The sequence below is a fragment of the Coregonus clupeaformis genome, unplaced genomic scaffold, assembly GCF_020615455.1.
Source record: "Coregonus clupeaformis isolate EN_2021a unplaced genomic scaffold, ASM2061545v1 scaf0016, whole genome shotgun sequence".
Taxonomy (NCBI): Eukaryota; Metazoa; Chordata; class Actinopteri; order Salmoniformes; family Salmonidae; genus Coregonus; species Coregonus clupeaformis.
Window position 1 is genome coordinate 368975 of NW_025533471.1, and position 17047 is coordinate 386021.

General features: G+C 44.8%; 1 protein-coding gene across 2 annotated transcripts in view; it reads left to right on the forward strand.

Moving 5' to 3' along the window:
* LOC121573950 (opioid-binding protein/cell adhesion molecule-like) overlaps positions 1 to 17047 on the forward strand; it is a 196067-nt gene that overhangs the window by 175967 nt on the left and 3053 nt on the right. Inside the window, exons 5-7 of one of the 2 annotated variants that reach the window (XM_041886367.2) lie at positions 140 to 260; positions 837 to 988; positions 1613 to 1648. In XM_041886367.2, the coding sequence (XP_041742301.1) occupies positions 140 to 260; positions 837 to 988; positions 1613 to 1648 (309 nt within the window). The remainder of the gene's footprint in view (positions 1 to 139; positions 261 to 836; positions 989 to 1612; positions 1649 to 17047) is intronic. The other variant, XM_041886368.2, reaches the window with a different exon arrangement.

A 17047-nucleotide genomic window follows, 5' to 3' on the forward strand; every position in this document is an offset into this window, starting at 1 on the left:
TTAACGGTCAATTACCGTGAGACCGACAGTTATTTGCTTGACAATCACCGGCTGACAACATTTTGTGACCGCCACAGCCCTAACCTTGACTGCCTCTCCGGCACGCTGATCCCATGAGTGCCCTCTTGTGTGCCTGTAGATGCCCCTAGTGTGTCAGAGGGCAGAGACGTTGGCGTGGCCCTTGGCCAGAGAGGGGTGCTGGAGTGCGAAGTGGATGCGGTGCCTGAGGCAGACTTTGAGTGGTATCGATACGACAGAAGGTAAATTGTTGTGCATGTTTGCAAACATGATGAATCTGTGCTTTTTCCAGGCTTTTAGATTTTTGAGAGAGAGAGAGAGAGAGAGAGAGAGAGAGAGAGAGAGAGAGAGAGAGAGAGAGAGAGAGAGAGAGAGAGAGAGAGAGAGAGAGAGAGAGAGAGAGAGAGAGAGAGAGAGAGAGAGAGAGAGAGAGAGAGAGAGAGAGAGAGAGAGAGAGAGAGAGAGAGAGAGAGAGAGAGAGAGAGAGAGAGAGAGAGAACGAGAACGTGTGGAGTGACCAAATGGTTAGACTCTCAAAGCCTACCGGCCATATAATTTCGTGTAATACCTCTTAACATTATACATGGTCAAGACACAGTCACTGTCATTAACATAACGATGACATATTATATGTAGTCGACATAGCGGTTATCTCAGACTTCCGTTAACTTCTAGCTGCAGTGAGTTTCCCTACAAGGAAGTTTTATGTATTGTTTTACTTGCATGGCTGAGGCAGCTCTATATGCATTTTAAATTGGTCAAATAAATTCATAAATGAATTAATTGACTACAGAGTTGTTTCCTTCTCTCTCCTCAAGGATCTTCAATGGTTTAGACGGCATGGAGATCGAGGACGCCGGGCAGCTCTCCAAGCTGACCTTCTTCAACGTCTCAGAGGCAGACTATGGCAACTACACGTGCATCGCCATCAACAAACTGGGCAGCTCCAACGCAAGCTTTGTCCTTTATGGTGAGTACATGAAACCATGTGTTCAAGGTGCAACGAAATGAAAATGTTGTCTGTTGGTAACACTTTTTAAAAACGTTTATGAATAAGCCATTATACATGTTTCTAAATGCTTCATAAATTATTAAACATGTTATAAAGGTTTATTATGAATGTTTACAAATAGTGAAATTTTTATTTAGTAATAGTTTATAAATAATGTATTAATGCCTATTCATGAAAGTTATGATAAAGTGTACTGAATATTTCTTACTTCTGTTATTTCTACACAGTGCATGACTCACAGTTCACTTTAAATGGACTGTGATTCCTCTTTATTTAATTTGTTTGATATAAATAACTGAGGCAATTTCCATACTTAACATCAACGCCTCAAACTGATTTTGTGTAAGAAGAACTGCATACTAAGTCTAGTAATCTGTGCCTTAATCTAACGCACATCATCATAATGATTTAGGTTAACAGTAACACCTTTCACATCATGTATGCCTTTAATACTGCACCACAAAGCTAAAGACTCATTCACCAGCTTGACTTTTGTGTTGTTCACATTAAGGCAACATTGTTAATGATTGTTTGCTTTTGTTTGTTTTATATATTTTGCTCTGTTCTGTTCTTCTGGTGTAGAGGTTATTGAGCCTACTAGCTCAACATTATTGCAAGGTTAGTACCGGTATTCAGCATGAGCATGTGTTTCGACTCACTCTCACCTCTCTGATGCGCTAACAGAATTCTAACAACGCATCATAAACATTGCCATTTTCACATTGACAACAAACTGATTAGATGCCAATATCACTGGTGTAGCACTCAGTGATAATACTGAGATGACAGGAGGACTATGTTTCTGCCCCTGGAAGGGACCAGATAATGTTTGAGCAGTGCCTGACAAAATGAGATTGTCAGATGGCTACTGGGCTGCTCATAAAAATGTTATTAGCTTCCAATTTAATTTATGAATATTGAGAACAAGTTAAAAATGTATGTCTGACAAGTTACATTTCCTGGGAGAGGGCCGGACGAGGAGAAAGTCAGTCAGTCAAATCACTGTGGAAATGGTCAATGAAGAACTCTGTTTTGTTCTTCCTTTTTCAACTGCCTAACCGCCTCGCTATGTGGCATGGCTTCATTTTGATTTTGCATGTGCTTCATCTGCTGTGTAAGTATCTATCTGTCCTAAAACTATCATTTGTGTTGTGTGTGTTTTAGCTGTTGTGACAATTTGTTAAATAATTTGTCTGTCTGGTTGTGGAATGGTGTCTTTATAGGAATCATATACACACATTCCTAATTCCCGTTTCTTTTTCAATGCCATGTGTTTTTTTTCCATTCCGAACTTCCCTCTAGTTAGTTATAACTAATACTTGTAATGAACGTTACTACTATAGTGTAGCCCGACGACTGACCCCTTAGCAATGTGTTAGCGATGCACATTTTAATGATTGATTTGATGTGTGCTCAACGTCATCATTGTATTAATTAGACTCATGATTGGAATGGAAGTAAAACGGGATCCATTAACTGTGGGGCCCCTCTTCAGAGATGTATTACTTGCTTTGATTTGGATTGTGGGGGGAAAGCGGCACTATTATTGTAAGGTTTAGGAATAATCTACTGTGGCAGCACCGTTGGATAGATGTCCCAAGAAAATCCAAAGGAAATTAGAAATCATTGTGTTACTCAGCTTCAAAGTAAAAAACAGCAATAATCTCGTCCCTCTCTCTCTCTCTCTCTCTCTCTCTCTCAATAATTCCCCATGTGGTCCAATATTATTTTATATGGGATTTCGAAAGCCCTTCTGAACCATAGGACCCCGCAAGGCCAAAGAATGGAAATATGTTTAACTCATATAAGCCTTATTATATAGATCGTCTCATCAGCCTCCTACATACAGTATAAATTCACATTCAATATGAGCTTCGCACAAAGGTCATTACTGAGATTTAAAAATCCATCTTGAAAGGTGACATAACACAACAGTTGTGACAATTGCCTCTAGAATTGTACCACTCTCGCCCTCAAGAAAACTTGTCCCAAATCACATACAATATGATATGTGATCCAAGCACTTGGATGCTTATCTAGGGCATTACTTTATGGAGTTCGAGGATTACTCCGACTTTGGAATGGATTGTTGTTGTCTGGCCTGGATTCAATTGTTAATGTTAAGAGCAAATCAATAATACTACATTTAGTCTCTAAATGAACAAGTCTTGTTCCCACTCTAGGTGAATAAAATCCCAGACCTTATGGGCACCATCATTTTAATACAGTACGTTATGGATACAACATGACATACGGGTGACAAAACAGTACTATACTTTATTGTTATTATATACTGATGACAAACAGTTCTATACACAGTTTATTAGGTACACAAATCTAGTACCGGGTCAGACCACCCTTTGACTCTAGAACAGCCTGAATTCTTCGGGGCATGGATTCTACAAGTCTGAAACGTTTCACAGGGATGGCATCACACAGTTGCTGCAGATTGGATGGTGATACACCACCGCCACCAGCCTGTACCGTTGACAACATGCAGTATGGGTCCAGGGACTCATGCTCTCATGCCAAATCATGTCAAATCTCTGCCATCACAGCATGATGCAACAGGAACCGGGATTCGTCGAACCAGCCATATTTATTTCACTCAATTGTCCAGTGTTGGTGATTGCGTGCCCACTGGTGCCGCTTCTTCTTGTTTTTAGCTGATAGGAGTGGAACCCAGTGTGGTCGTGTGCTGCAATAGCCCTTCTGTGACAAGGATCGACAAGTTTTGCGAAGGATCGACGGCTTGTCCGTTCCGAGATACCGTTCTGCAAACCACTGTTGTACTGTGCCGTTATTTTTCTGATTGCGGCCCGCCTGTTAGCTTGCACAATTCTTGCCATTATCCTTCGACCTCAGTCATCAACAAGTTGTTTTTTCGCCAAACAGGACTGCCGCTGGCTGGATGGTTTTTGTTTGTTGCACCATTCTCAGGAAACCCTAGACATTGTTGTGCGTAAAAAGCCCAGTAGGGCATCCGTTTCTGAGATACTGGATCCGGTGTGCCTGGCACCGATCATACCATGCTCAAAGTTGTTTAGGTCACTTGTTTTGCCTATTCTAATGTTCAATCGAACAGTAACTGAATACCTCGATGCCTGTCTGCTTGCTTAATATAGCAAACCACAGCCACATGACTCACTGTCTGTAGGAGCAATCCATTTTTCGTAAACGGGGTGGTGTACCTAATGAACTGGCCGGTGAGTGTACATTACTGTTGTTATATACTGGTGACAAAACAGTACTAAACATTATTTTACTATATACTGGTGACCAGGGCGTTATGGGTGGGCCTTAGGGGGCCTGGCCGCCCTACCGTACCTCCTTGCCCATCCAAATAAAATATTGAAATATTGTTCATATATTTGACCGAGACGCGCGCCGACAGAAAGACTCATCAATTTCAGTTAAAGCATCCGAGCGAGAAAAACAGCGCCCCTTATGTTTAAACCATGTATCTGATGCTGTCTGGACTAAAAGAGTATGGCATGTCATAATATTTCTGGCCAGACAGCATCAGATACATGGGCTACATATAGAGGGGCGCTGTTTCGCTCGCTCGGATGCTTTCTCCTGTGATGTACACTACCGTTCAAAAGTTTGGGGTCAATTAGAAATGTCCTTGTTTTCGAAAGAAAAGCAATTTTTTGGTCCATTAAAATAACATCAAATTGATCAGAAATACAGTGGAGACATTGTTAATGTTGTAAATGGCTATTGTAGCTGGAAACGACTGATTTTTAATGGAATATCTACATAGGCATACAGAGGCCCATTATCTGCAACCATCAGTCCTGTGTTCCAATGGCACGTTGTGTTTGCTAATCCAAGTTTATCATTTTAAAAGGCTAATTGATCATTAGAAAACCCTTTTGCAATTATATTAGCACAGCTGAAAACTGTTGTGCAGATTAAAGAAGCAATACAACTGGCCTTCTTGAGACTAGTTGAGTATCTGTAGCATCATCAATTGTGGGTTCGATTACAGGCTCAAAATGGCCAGAAACAAAGAACTTTCTTCTGAAACCCGTCAGTCTATTCTTGTTCTGAGAAATGAAGGCTATTCTATGCGAGAAATTGCCAAGAAACTGAAGATCTCGTACAACGCTGTGTACTACTCCCTTCACAGAACAGCGCAAACTGGCTTTAACCAGAATAGAAAGAGGAGTGGGAGGCCACGGTGCACAACTGAGCAAGAGGACAAATACATTAGAGTGTCTAGTTTGAGAAACAGACACCTCACAGGTCCTCAACTGGCAGCTTCATTAAATAGTACCCGCAAAACACCAGTCTCAACGTCAACAGTAAAGAGGCGACTCCGGGATGCTGACCTTCTAGGCAGAGTTGCAAAGAAAAAGCCATATGTCAGACTACCCATCTTAATCTTTTCTTTTTATTGGCCAGTCTGTGACCCCAAACTTTTGAACGGTAGTGTAGCTTCAGCAGAGAGGAATAGGCGACCCGAAAGGGCTCACTCTCCTAATCTGTCCAGAATATGCCCAATGTGTTTATATGGGTATAATATGCAGACCTAAGCTTGTCGCCTGCCTTCCCGCCTTTGGGACAAAGACTCCCATTGTTAAGGTGGAGACATGAGCATCTCATCATTATATAGGCTACAGATCTCTAGCTTCAGCCTCTTGCAAATTGGAAAGGAAAGTTGACGGGTGCACGTTGCACTGTTAGAATGCTGGATTGACCTAAAGTAAATGTATGTTTCGCCAAAATTATACTCCCGTCTAAAAAAAATCTGTCAAAATACTTCACCAGGGAGCATGACTTAGCCACGGAGGATCAATAGCTTCTTTATTTTTTTTGCTGTGGATTGTTTCAAATCACAAGTGTCTAGGCCTATGCCTATTTGGGAAGCCTGCAATTTGGGTAGTGCGCATGGCAATTGTTCTAGTTGATTGAGTTGCGGCTGTCAGTGAAAAGCGTCTAAGATATGTGTGAAGATAATGTCTCTTGAGGATAATTTAAAATGTTGCCTCAAGAAGAAGGGGAGGGGTGTGTGGCGAAGATATGGTGCATCTCTCTCCAGAATGTATGCATATTTAGGAAAGTGCCCATTTGGCAATGTCTGATTTCTGATTGTCTTAACTCACCACGTACACCACTAATAAGCTGAGCTTCTCTGTAATTTCTTCTTCGCCTCACACAAGTCAAAAAGTATTTTTGTTAACACCCATTGCGAATGATAGTTCCTCAATATTTGAAAAAGCTTTCCAACACTCCCAGCCTCTTCCTCAATATTTGAAAAAGCTTTCCAACACTCCCAGCCTCCACGTGGGCGAGGATAATGGAAATGTAATCAAAGCCTATTGGATGATAACTTGTTTTTAACTAGGACAGAATAATTTATAATGGACCTTTTCTGACATAATATAGGTACAGCTGATCCCCTTATTGTATGGGTCACTTTTAAATGTGCCTTCAGAGGCCATGCAATTTAGTACTCATCTCTAAAACAAAAGCAAATTAGGTCAAAAGACTCCAAATTAACAAATGAAATGGAAGGACTAACAGTACAGATAGACGGCAATAAAAACTATACCATAGACGCACAGAAAAAGTTAGTTAGGAACTTATTCAAGAACGATTAAGTGTAATATATTATAAAAATAAAGCGAACTGGATGGAATATTGGGAAAAATGCACCAATTTTTAAAAAAAATTTCAACATAGAAATGCTACCAAATTTTATTTGGAACGGCAAGCCAGACAAAATTAAACGGGCCTATTTATATAATGAATATGAGTTCGGAGGGCAGAAATTATTAAATATTAAAGCATTAGACCTCTCACGAAAGTTGTCAGTCATACAAAAGTTATACTTAAATCCGAACTGGTTCTCTAGCAGATTATTAAGAATGTCTCACTCCATGTTCAAAATTTGCCTTTTTCCCTTTATTCAGATTACAACCTCTCACTTTCGGTTATTTGAAAATGAAATCATCTCCAAAATATCGCTATTTTTAAACAAGCCATAGTAAGTTGGTTGCAATTTCAGTTTAATCCACCAGAAAATACAAAACAAATAATAGAACAAATATTGTGGTTAAACTCAAATATACTAATTGATTAAAAAAAGCATACTTTTTTAATAAAAAAAAAAAGGTATAATCTTTGTAAATGCTATCATAAATAGGACTGGTGGAGTTATGTCACACATGCAGCTTTTTTTTTTCTCCACATTTTGCAACATTACAGCCTTATTCTAAAATGTTTTAAATTGTTTTTTCCCCTCATCAATCTACACACAATACATTTTAGCAATTTATAAAAAATACAAAACTGAAATATTACATTTACATAAGTCTTCAGACCCTTTACTCAGTACTTTGTTGAAGCACCTTAGGCAGCGATTACAGCCTTGAGTCTTCTTGGGTATGACGCTACTAGCTTGGTACACCTGTATTAAGGGCAGCAGGTAGCCTAGTGGTTAAGAGCGTTGGGCCAGCAACCGAAAGGTCGCTGGTTTGAATCCCTGAACCAACTAGGTGAAAAATCTGTCAATGTGCCCTTGAGCAAGGCACTTAACCCTAATTCTCCTGTAAGTCGCTCTGGATAAGAGCGTCTGCTAACTGACTAAAATAAATGTAAATTTGTATTTGGGGAGTTTCTCCCATTCTTCTCTGCAGATCCTCTCAAGCTCTGTCAGGTTGGATGGGGAGTGTCACTGCACAGCTTTTTTCAGGTTTGTCCAGAGATGTTTGATCGGGTTCAAGTCCGGGCTCTGGCTGGACAACTCAAGGACATTCAGAGACTTGTCCCAAAGCCACTCCTGCGTTGTCTTGGCTGTGTGCTTAGGGTGGTTGTCCTGTTGCAAGGCGAACCTTCACCCCAGTCTGAGGTCCTGAGCACTCTGGAGCAGGGTTTCATCAAGGATCTTTCTGTACTTTGCTCCGTTCATCTTTCCCTTGATCCTGACCAGTCTCCCAGTCCTTACCGCTGAAAAACATCCCCACAACAGGATGCTAACACCACCATGCTTCACCGTAGAAATGTTGTCCGTTTTCCTCCAGACGTGACGCTTGGCATTCAGGCCAAAGAGTTCAATCTTGGTTTCATCAGACCAGAGAATCTTGTTTCTCATGGTCTGAGAGTCTTTAGGTGCCTTTTGGCAAACTCCAAGCGGGCTTTCATGTGCCTTTTACTGAGGAGTGGCTTCCGTCTGGCCACACTACCATAAAGGCCAAACTGTTCCACAAAAATATGCAAATAAAAATAATCATAACTGGCACACAGATCGGTAGAAATGGTAGGATAAATTGTAAGCTTCCCCAAACTTGAAACTCACCAACTGTATATGGTCTTTACTATTACACCTATTAAAAAAATTGTGAACACGCAACTGCGTGCCCACATAGGAGGTCCCGCCTATGGAAATAAAAGGCCCGTCCAACTGATTTGTTCTGGCGCTGGCCCTGCTGGTGACAAAACAGCATTTACATTTTTCCCCGGAATGTTATATAATTTGATGATGCATATAATTTACACATTTCTACCTCAACACTGACCAATAATTTGAACCCACAGGGTTAAAATAAAATCTATCAAATTAACAGGAAATTAATCATGCTTGGAATTTAGTAAATGTTTTCGATATCAGCAGCTAATATCCAAATGCTAACTTGAAATGGGTCCAATCTTATTTAACGTCAATGTGTTAAGTAACTAATACCACCATCACTACTATCTTTTAAATAGATGAATAAAAAAACTGCTAATGTGGTAAACGTACTGTAATTTGCAAGAAGATATTATTGTATGCTATAGCATATTTTGAAACTCACAAGAATGTATAAGTGAGTAAGAAAGTTTTAATTGGACCAGCATACAACTCCAGGCCCCACACCATTAGCCCAGCCACTGCTATCGCGCATCAATTTAGACTGAAAAGTCAGACCTTCTTCCAGCCAAGAGAAAAAAGGCCCGGGTCCTGCTCTTTCCTCCGCTGTCTATCAGTGGTTATTGCTTGTCTCCTTTTTCTCAGTTGATTAGCTTGTTTATAGCCAGCCATAATTAAGGCTGACCCGGGCGGGCGGCATGGCTGGTCAAGGTTTCATCATATCATACAGTAAGATGATGATAATAATGGTGGTGATAAGGGGCCAAATAGTTGATAACAGATGCAGTGGTAATAACAGATGCTGTGGCAATGCTTATATGGCCACCAAAATGCCCCCACTTAAACATTCAATCAGCAGGAATCGGGATTGGAATATTCCATAGTCTGGGAATGTCCTGATTAGCATAGCTATTTTAGCTAACCTAGATGTGCCAGGGATACCATGGACATACAGTGCCTTCAGAAGGGATTCACACCCTTTGACTTTTTCCAACTTTTGTTGTGTTATAGCCTGAATATAATTTTTTTATTTTATGTCACTGATCAACACACAATACCCCATAATGTAGCTCAGCTGGTAGAGCATGGCGCTTGCAACGCCAGGGTTGTGGGTTCGATTCCCACGGGGGGCCAGTATGAAAAAATGTAAAATGTAATGTCAATCAAAATATATTAGGGTTTTATTTTCCATTCATATATATATATATATATATTATACTTTTTCTTCCACTTTGACATTAGAGTATTTTGTGTAGATAGTTGACAAAAAAATGACAATTAAATCCACTTTAATCCCACTTTGTAACACAAGGAAATGTGGAAAAAGTCAATGGGTGTGAATACTTTCTGAAGGCACTGTATCTATGCTGGGTAATAAGTAAACAGAACAATAATGTCCTCTTTTGAATTGGGTACCTAATAGATCTGGGTTCAAATCCATGTGTATTTGTTATTTAAATAATATTTTGTATGTGTGAGTATTTTCAAATAATATGGCCCAAATCAACTACTTCTAATGGAAGTGTTTGAAACTTTTTTCATATAATATCCTATAAATATCCTACTGTTTGAAAGTATTTTCAAATACTATTTCCTAATACCTGGGTTAAATGCATGGGAATGTATTTATGTCAGTGTATTTGTATCACGTTTCAGGAGAAGACCCAGATGCAGACAGTGTCGAAGTAACGAAAGTGTATTACAAAAACAGGGGGCAGGCAAACGACAGGTCAGTAATCCAGATCAAGAGTCAAAAAGGTACAGAACGGCAGGCAGTCTCAGGGCAGGCAGAGGACAATAATCCAGGGTGCTCTGACAAGGTACAGAACGGCAGGCAGGCTCGGGGTCAGGGCAGGCAGAATGGTCAAAACAGGAACTTGAAAAAGACAGGAGCAAGGGGGAAAATGCAGGTAGGCTTGACGAAACAAAACGAACTGGCAACATACAAACAGAGAACACAGGTATGAATATACTGGGGTTAATGGGGAAGATGGGTGACACCTGGAGGGGGGTTGGAGACAATCACAAAGACAGATGAAACAGATCAGGGTGTGACAGTACCCCCCCAGGTGGATCGTCTCGCTGTGGTTCCCTGAAACTCGTAGGTTGATGGGGGTGGTATTGTGGGTGACCCGGCCTATAGAGCGCCCGTCCAGCGCTCTAACATCCATGGGAATGGAGAGGGGCTGAGTGGGGATGCCCAGCTCGGACACCAGGGTAGTGTCCATAAAGCTCTCATTGGCCCCAGAGTCGATCAGTACCCGGAGAGATTTTGACTGGTTCCCCCACATCAAGATGGCATGAAAGGGGGTGCGAGTAAGGGGAGAAGAAAAGTTATCCGTATTGCCCACCAGAGTACTCGCTCTTACCGGTGAGCCTGGTCTTTTAGTGGACAGGTAGACAGAAAATTACCAGTAGTCCCGCAATACAGGCAACTCTTCGTGTGAAGCCTGTATTGCTGTTCGGCTGGAGACAGCCTAGCTCTGCCTAGTTGCATCGGCTCGGGATGAGGTGAATCGGCAGACTTCGGAGACTCTCGGGGGAACTCAGGTAGCCTCGGGTTCTTTCGGCAACGGAGCCATCAGGGACTTCCGGGATGCCTCGGAGGCGAGGTGGAATCCTTCCTCTCCTTCCCGTAGCCGGCCATCGTTCCGAATGGTCAAGACGATGAGCGATTCGAGATCCGTCGGTAGTTCCCGGGCTGCAAGCTCGTCCTATACTTCCTCCAATACTCCGTGCAGCAACGTGTCGAACAGCGCTTCCGGATTCCAGGCACACTCAGCTGCCAACGTGCGGAAATCCACTGCATACTCTGCTACACTGCGGCATTCTTGCCGAAGCTGGTGTAACTTCCAGGCAGCCTCTCTCCCGGACAGGAGCATCGAAAACCTTCTTTACCTCTTGCAAGAACTCCTCCAGACTGAAGCATACGGCCGACTGTTGTTCCCAGACTGCCGTAGCCCAGGCAAGAGCCCTCCCGGACATCAGCGTGATGAGGTACACTATCTTAGAATGGTCCAAGGGGAAGGAGGAGGGCTGCAGCTCGATGATGAGTGAACACTGAGCCAGAAATGCCTGACAGGTTCCAGACACTCCAGCGAAGCGTTCCGGGAGAAGTAAGCAGGGTTCTCGGGAAACCGGGGTGGCCGGGGAGGCCACGCTGCTAACAGCCGGGTTACTGAGAAGCTGGGAGGTTACCGTCGTGGTAGGCTGCCTAACAGACAACCCGCGGAATTGCTCCAGCAATGTGTTAAACGCTCGGTCATGGCGTTCAGCCAAGGTCTGGAACACTTCCATGAGACCACGAAGCAACTCCTAGTGCCTTCCAATGGTGGCTCCTTGGGAGGAGATGGCTTTGCAGAGCTGGTCCGAGTCTACTGGGTCAGTCAGGTTCAGTTCTTACTATCACGTTTCAGGAGAAGACCCAGATGCAGACAGTGTTGAAGTAACAAAAGTTTATTACAAAAACAGGGGGCAGGCAAACGACAGGTCAGTAATCCAGATCAGAGTCCAAAAGGTATAGAACAGCAGGCAGTCTCAGGGTCAGGGCAGGCAGAGGTCAATAATCCAGGGTGGTGTGACAAGGTACAGAACGGCAGGCAGGGTCAGGGCAGGCAGAATGGTCAAAACCGGGAAAACTAGAAAACAGGAACTTGAAAAAGACAGGAGCAAGGGGAAAAATGTTGGTAGACTTGACGAAACAAAACAAACTGGCAACAGACAAACAGAGGAAACAGGTATAAATATACTGGAGATAATGGGGAAGATGGGCGACACCTGGAAGGGGAGTGGAGACAATCACAAAGACAGGTGAAACAGATCAGGGTGTGACAATTTGAGTATTTTCAAATACTTTCCAAGTGTATCTCCAAATGCATTCCTATATTTAACTACTTGTCTTTTCAAATAAAACATATATACATTTTTACTTCCAAATGTCTTTGAAAGTCATAGAAATACCCTAAATAGTATTTGAACCCAGGTCTGGTACCTAATGACACTAGCAACCGTTTGGCCCAGGGTAGTTTATTATTGTTATGATTTAACTGGATAAGAACCCAAATGCAGACAAGTACACCAAGCCAGAGAAGTTTTAACAGGTTTATTTACAATGTTCAAAGTCCAGGTTTCCAAATATATGGGAAGAGCAAGTCCAGGTACAGGGAGGGTAACAGATCCAGATCAGGGCAGGTGTGGTACCGTAATGTCCTAGTGTCCGTGGTGAGTCCAAAAGAGAGGTCCGGTAATGGAGAGCAGGGTGGTGGTGGCAGGAGTGAAGCGGAGGCAGGAGTCAGGTTCCAAATATCTGTGGCACAGGAGAAAAAGTAAATAGAATAGACCAAAAACACAAAGAGCAAAAATAACCAGGTTGAGTCGGCAGCGAGACTAACATGGTCGTCTTGACTATGATCTGACGATGAGTGGTAAGTTTGACCGGGTCTTAAAGGCTGAGGTGATATGGTGAATGAGCTGCAGCTGGAACCCTGACTCCCGCACACCAGACTTCACTCCTGCAATCAAGGACAGACAGAGGGGGAGGGAGAGAGCAGAGAGAGCTACCTATCAGCAGTAGGCCTAACAGTACCCCCCTCTACGGACGCCACCTGGCGGCCGACGGGGTTTCTCGGGATGTAACCTATGAAACTCTCGGACCAGATCAGGATCCACAATGAAGCTCCTGGGCACCCAGGAACGTTCCTCGGGACCATAACCCTCCCAATCCACCAGGTACTGGAAACCACGACCTCGGCGGCGAACATCCAGAAGTCGCCGGACAGTGTAGACCGGACCCCCACCCACGATCTTGGGCGGAGGAGGGGACGAGAGGGCGGGCACAAAGGGCTAACCGACACAGGCTTAATCTGGGAAACATGAAAGGTGGAATGAACCCGTAGGGAGGCAGGAAGCTGTAGCTTAACCGCGCAGGGATTAACAATAGACAGTATCTTGAACGGTCCTATAAAACGAGGCGCCATCTTCTTAGACTCCACCTTCAATGGAAGGTCCCGTGACTTCAGCCATACCTCTTGACCAGGAGAGTAACCGGGAGCCTGGGACCGGTGACGGTTGGCTTGCCTCTGCATGTACGCCGAAGCTCGGGACAGAGCTACCCTGGCCTTCCTCCAGACCTTGAAGCAGCGGCGCATGTGGGACTGCACCGAGGGTACCGCAAGTTCCCTCTCTTGGGAAGGGAACAGGGGAGGTTGATAACCCAGAGCACACAGAAAAGGAGACAAACCAGAGGAAGCGTTAGTCAAGGTGTTATGAGCATATTCCACCCAGGGGAGCATGGAGCTCCATGACCCAGGGTTAGACCCAGTGACACAGCGAAGAGCGGTCTCCATCTCCTGGTTCGCTCTCTCGGCTTGCCCGTTGGTCTGGGGGTGATATCCAGAGGACAGGCTGGATGTAATGCCCAAAGCTTTACAGAAAGCTTTCCACACCTGGGAGACAAACTGGGGACCCCTGTCAGAGACAATATCCGTGGGTAGACCATGAGAGCGGAACACATGTTCAACCAAAATATCAGCCGTCTCTCTGGCAGTGGGCAGTTTAGGTAGGGCCAAAAAATTAGCGAACTTAGAAAAACAATCAATCACCGTAAGAATGACAGTCTTACCAGATGAGGGGGGAAGTCCAGTGACAAAATCCATAGCGATATGCGACCAGGGCCGGCTGGGTATAGGTAGAGGTCGTAGATGACCAGCGCTGGCCTGGGTGGAGTTTTTACTTCGTGCACATACCGTACAAGCAGCAATGAAGGCTCGAGTGTCCGCCTCCATCGTGGCCCACCAGAACTTCCGTCGCACAAAATCAAGGGTCCGCGAAACTCCAGGGTGACAGGTAAGGGGAGACGAGTGAGCCCACTGAAGTACCTGGGAGCGAGCAGACTCAGGGACAAACATCCGGTTAGGAGGACCCCTCCCAGGGTCAGCTTGATGATGTTGAGCCTGTCTAACAATCCCCTCGATGTCACATGTGATGACTGCAATACTGCAGGTAGGAGGCAAAATGGGTTCAGGGTTACTACCAGTATCAACAGCCGAATGAACACGAGACAGGGCGTCAGGCTTGACGTTGCGTGACCCAGGACGGTAAGACAGAGAAAAATTGAATCTCCCAAAAAATAGTGCCCACCTGGCTTGACGGGGGTTGAGCTGCTTCGCTGACTGGAGGTAAGCCAGATTCTTATGATCCGTCCAAACGATGAAGGGTTGTTCCGCCCCCTCCAACCAATGTCGCCACTCTCGAGAGCCAGCTTAACGGCGAGCAGTTCACGATTTCCAACATCATAATTCCTCTCTGCCTGAGAAAGTTTCCTTGAGAGAAAAGCACAGGGATGCAGTTTGTTATCTTCAGGAGAACGTTGTGACAACACTGCACCTACCCCAGTGTCGGATGCATCCACCTCCACGACAAACTGGCGGTCGGGGTCCGGCTGCATCAGAATGGGAGCCGAGGCGAAGCGATGTTTCAGTTCTTCGAACGCTGATTCGGCCCCTTCATTCCAAGCGAACGGTCGTGAGATGGAGGTGAGAGCGGTGAGTGGCGCCGCAATGCGGCTGTAGTCCTTGATGAACCTCCTATAGAAGTTCGCAAACCCCAGGAATCGTTGAAGTTGTTTGCGGGTAGAGGGAGCTGGCCAGTCCGTGACAGCAGAGATCTTAGCTGGGTCCATCCGCAGCTCCCCCTGAGCTATGATGTAACCCAAAAAGAGGTCTCAGACACATGAAATTCACATTTCTCCATCTTCACAAACAGTTTGTTCTCCAACAACCTTTGCAACACCTGGCGCACATGCAGTTCATGTTCCTGGGAGGACTCTGAGAAAATCAAGATATCATCCAGATAGACAAAAACAAACCGATTCAACATGTCCCGAAGGACATCATTGACTAGTGCCTGAAAAACAGCAGGGGCATTAGACAACCCAAAAGGCATAACCCGATACTCAAAATGTCCCAAGGGTGTGTTGAAGGCAGTCTTCCATTCATCACCCTTACGAATGCGCACCAGGTGATACGCATTTCGTAGATCCAGTTTCGTAAAGATGGTAGCACCATGAAGGAGGGGAAAAGCAGAATTAATCAAAGGCAGAGAATACTTGTTCTTAATGGTGATGTTGTTAAGTCCACGGTAATCAATACAGGGTCTGAGGGTCTTATCCTTCTTAGCGACAAAAAAGAATCCCGCTCCTACAGGTGACGAGGAAGGACGCATAATACCTGCCGCCAAGGAGTCCCGAATGTAGTTCTCCATAGCCTCCGTCTCCGGCCGGGAGAGATTGTACAGGCGACTGCTGGGGGAGCGGGGCTCCTGGCTGGAGGTCAATGGCGCAGTCGTAACGCGCGGTGAGGAGGAAGAGAAGTAGCTCTGTGTTTGCAGAAAACGGATGCCAGGTCATGATACACGTCAGGAACAGCAGAAAGATCCATGGACTCCAGTGGAGGTTGAGGCACAGTACTGGCAGGAGTCTGAGCAGAACACAAACAATTCACATGACAAAATGTGCTCCATGAAACAATGCTACCTGTCACCCAATCAATGTGTGGATTGTGTTTTATGAGCCAGGGGATACCAAGGACCAGGGGAGTCTGTGGGCAGTCGATAATATGGAATTGAATGTTCTCCTGATGATTTCCCGACACTCTAAGACAAACAGGAACAGTCTGATGGGTAATGCGGGTCAACAATTGTCCATTTAGACCCTTAGCCTGCAGCGGACAGTCCATAGGAACAGTCTCCAAATCCATTTGTTGAGCCCACTCTCTATCCAAAAAGCTTTCGTCGGCACCAGAGTCAATCAGCGCACTAACAGAGAAATTCTGGGACTGCCACTGGAGGGATGCCTGGAGCAGAATGCGGGGAGAAGAGGAAGAATCCGCTGCTCGGCTCACCAAAACTTCTCCCATTAATGATGAGCCGGCCCTTTTCCCCGGACGAACTGGGCAGGAAGGAACGAAATGACCAGCTTCTCCACAATACAGGCAGACCCGAGCCTGAATACGACGTGCACGCTCCTCTGAGGACAACCGCACCCGACCCACCTCCATGGCTTCGGGTTCAGTGCTCCTCGTATCGACTCGGGAAGACACGGCTCTCTCCGTAGGGACGATGCAGGGAGGAGTTTGTTGATGACAGACAGGTTGCTTGGAACTAACACTCCTCTCCCGGCGGCGCTCCCGAATCCGATTATCCAACCTGATAGTGAGTGAAATAAGATTATCCAGCGTAGGCGATTCATCATATGACACCAATTCATCTTTTAAGGTCTCAGACAAAGCATTGATGAACACTCCTTGTAATGCCTCGTCATTCCAACCACTCACTGCTGCTAAAGTCCGAAACTCCACTGCCATCTCCGCCACACTACGAGCCCCCTGTCGAAGAGAAAACAGCCGCTTTCGCAGCCTCCTTGCCTCGTACGGGGTGGTCAAAAACCTTCCTCATCTCCGTGGTGAAGGCAACGTAAAGCGTTGCAAATGTCCGACTGACTCTCCCAGACCGCGGATCCCCAGGCACGAGCGGAACCGCTAGTAGAGTTGATAAGGTAGGCAATACGGGCTCTTTCTGAGGCGTAGGTGAGGGGCTGTTGTTCAAACACTAACGAGCATTGAGTCAAAAAATCGCCACAGGTTCCCATGTTCCCGTCATAGCGC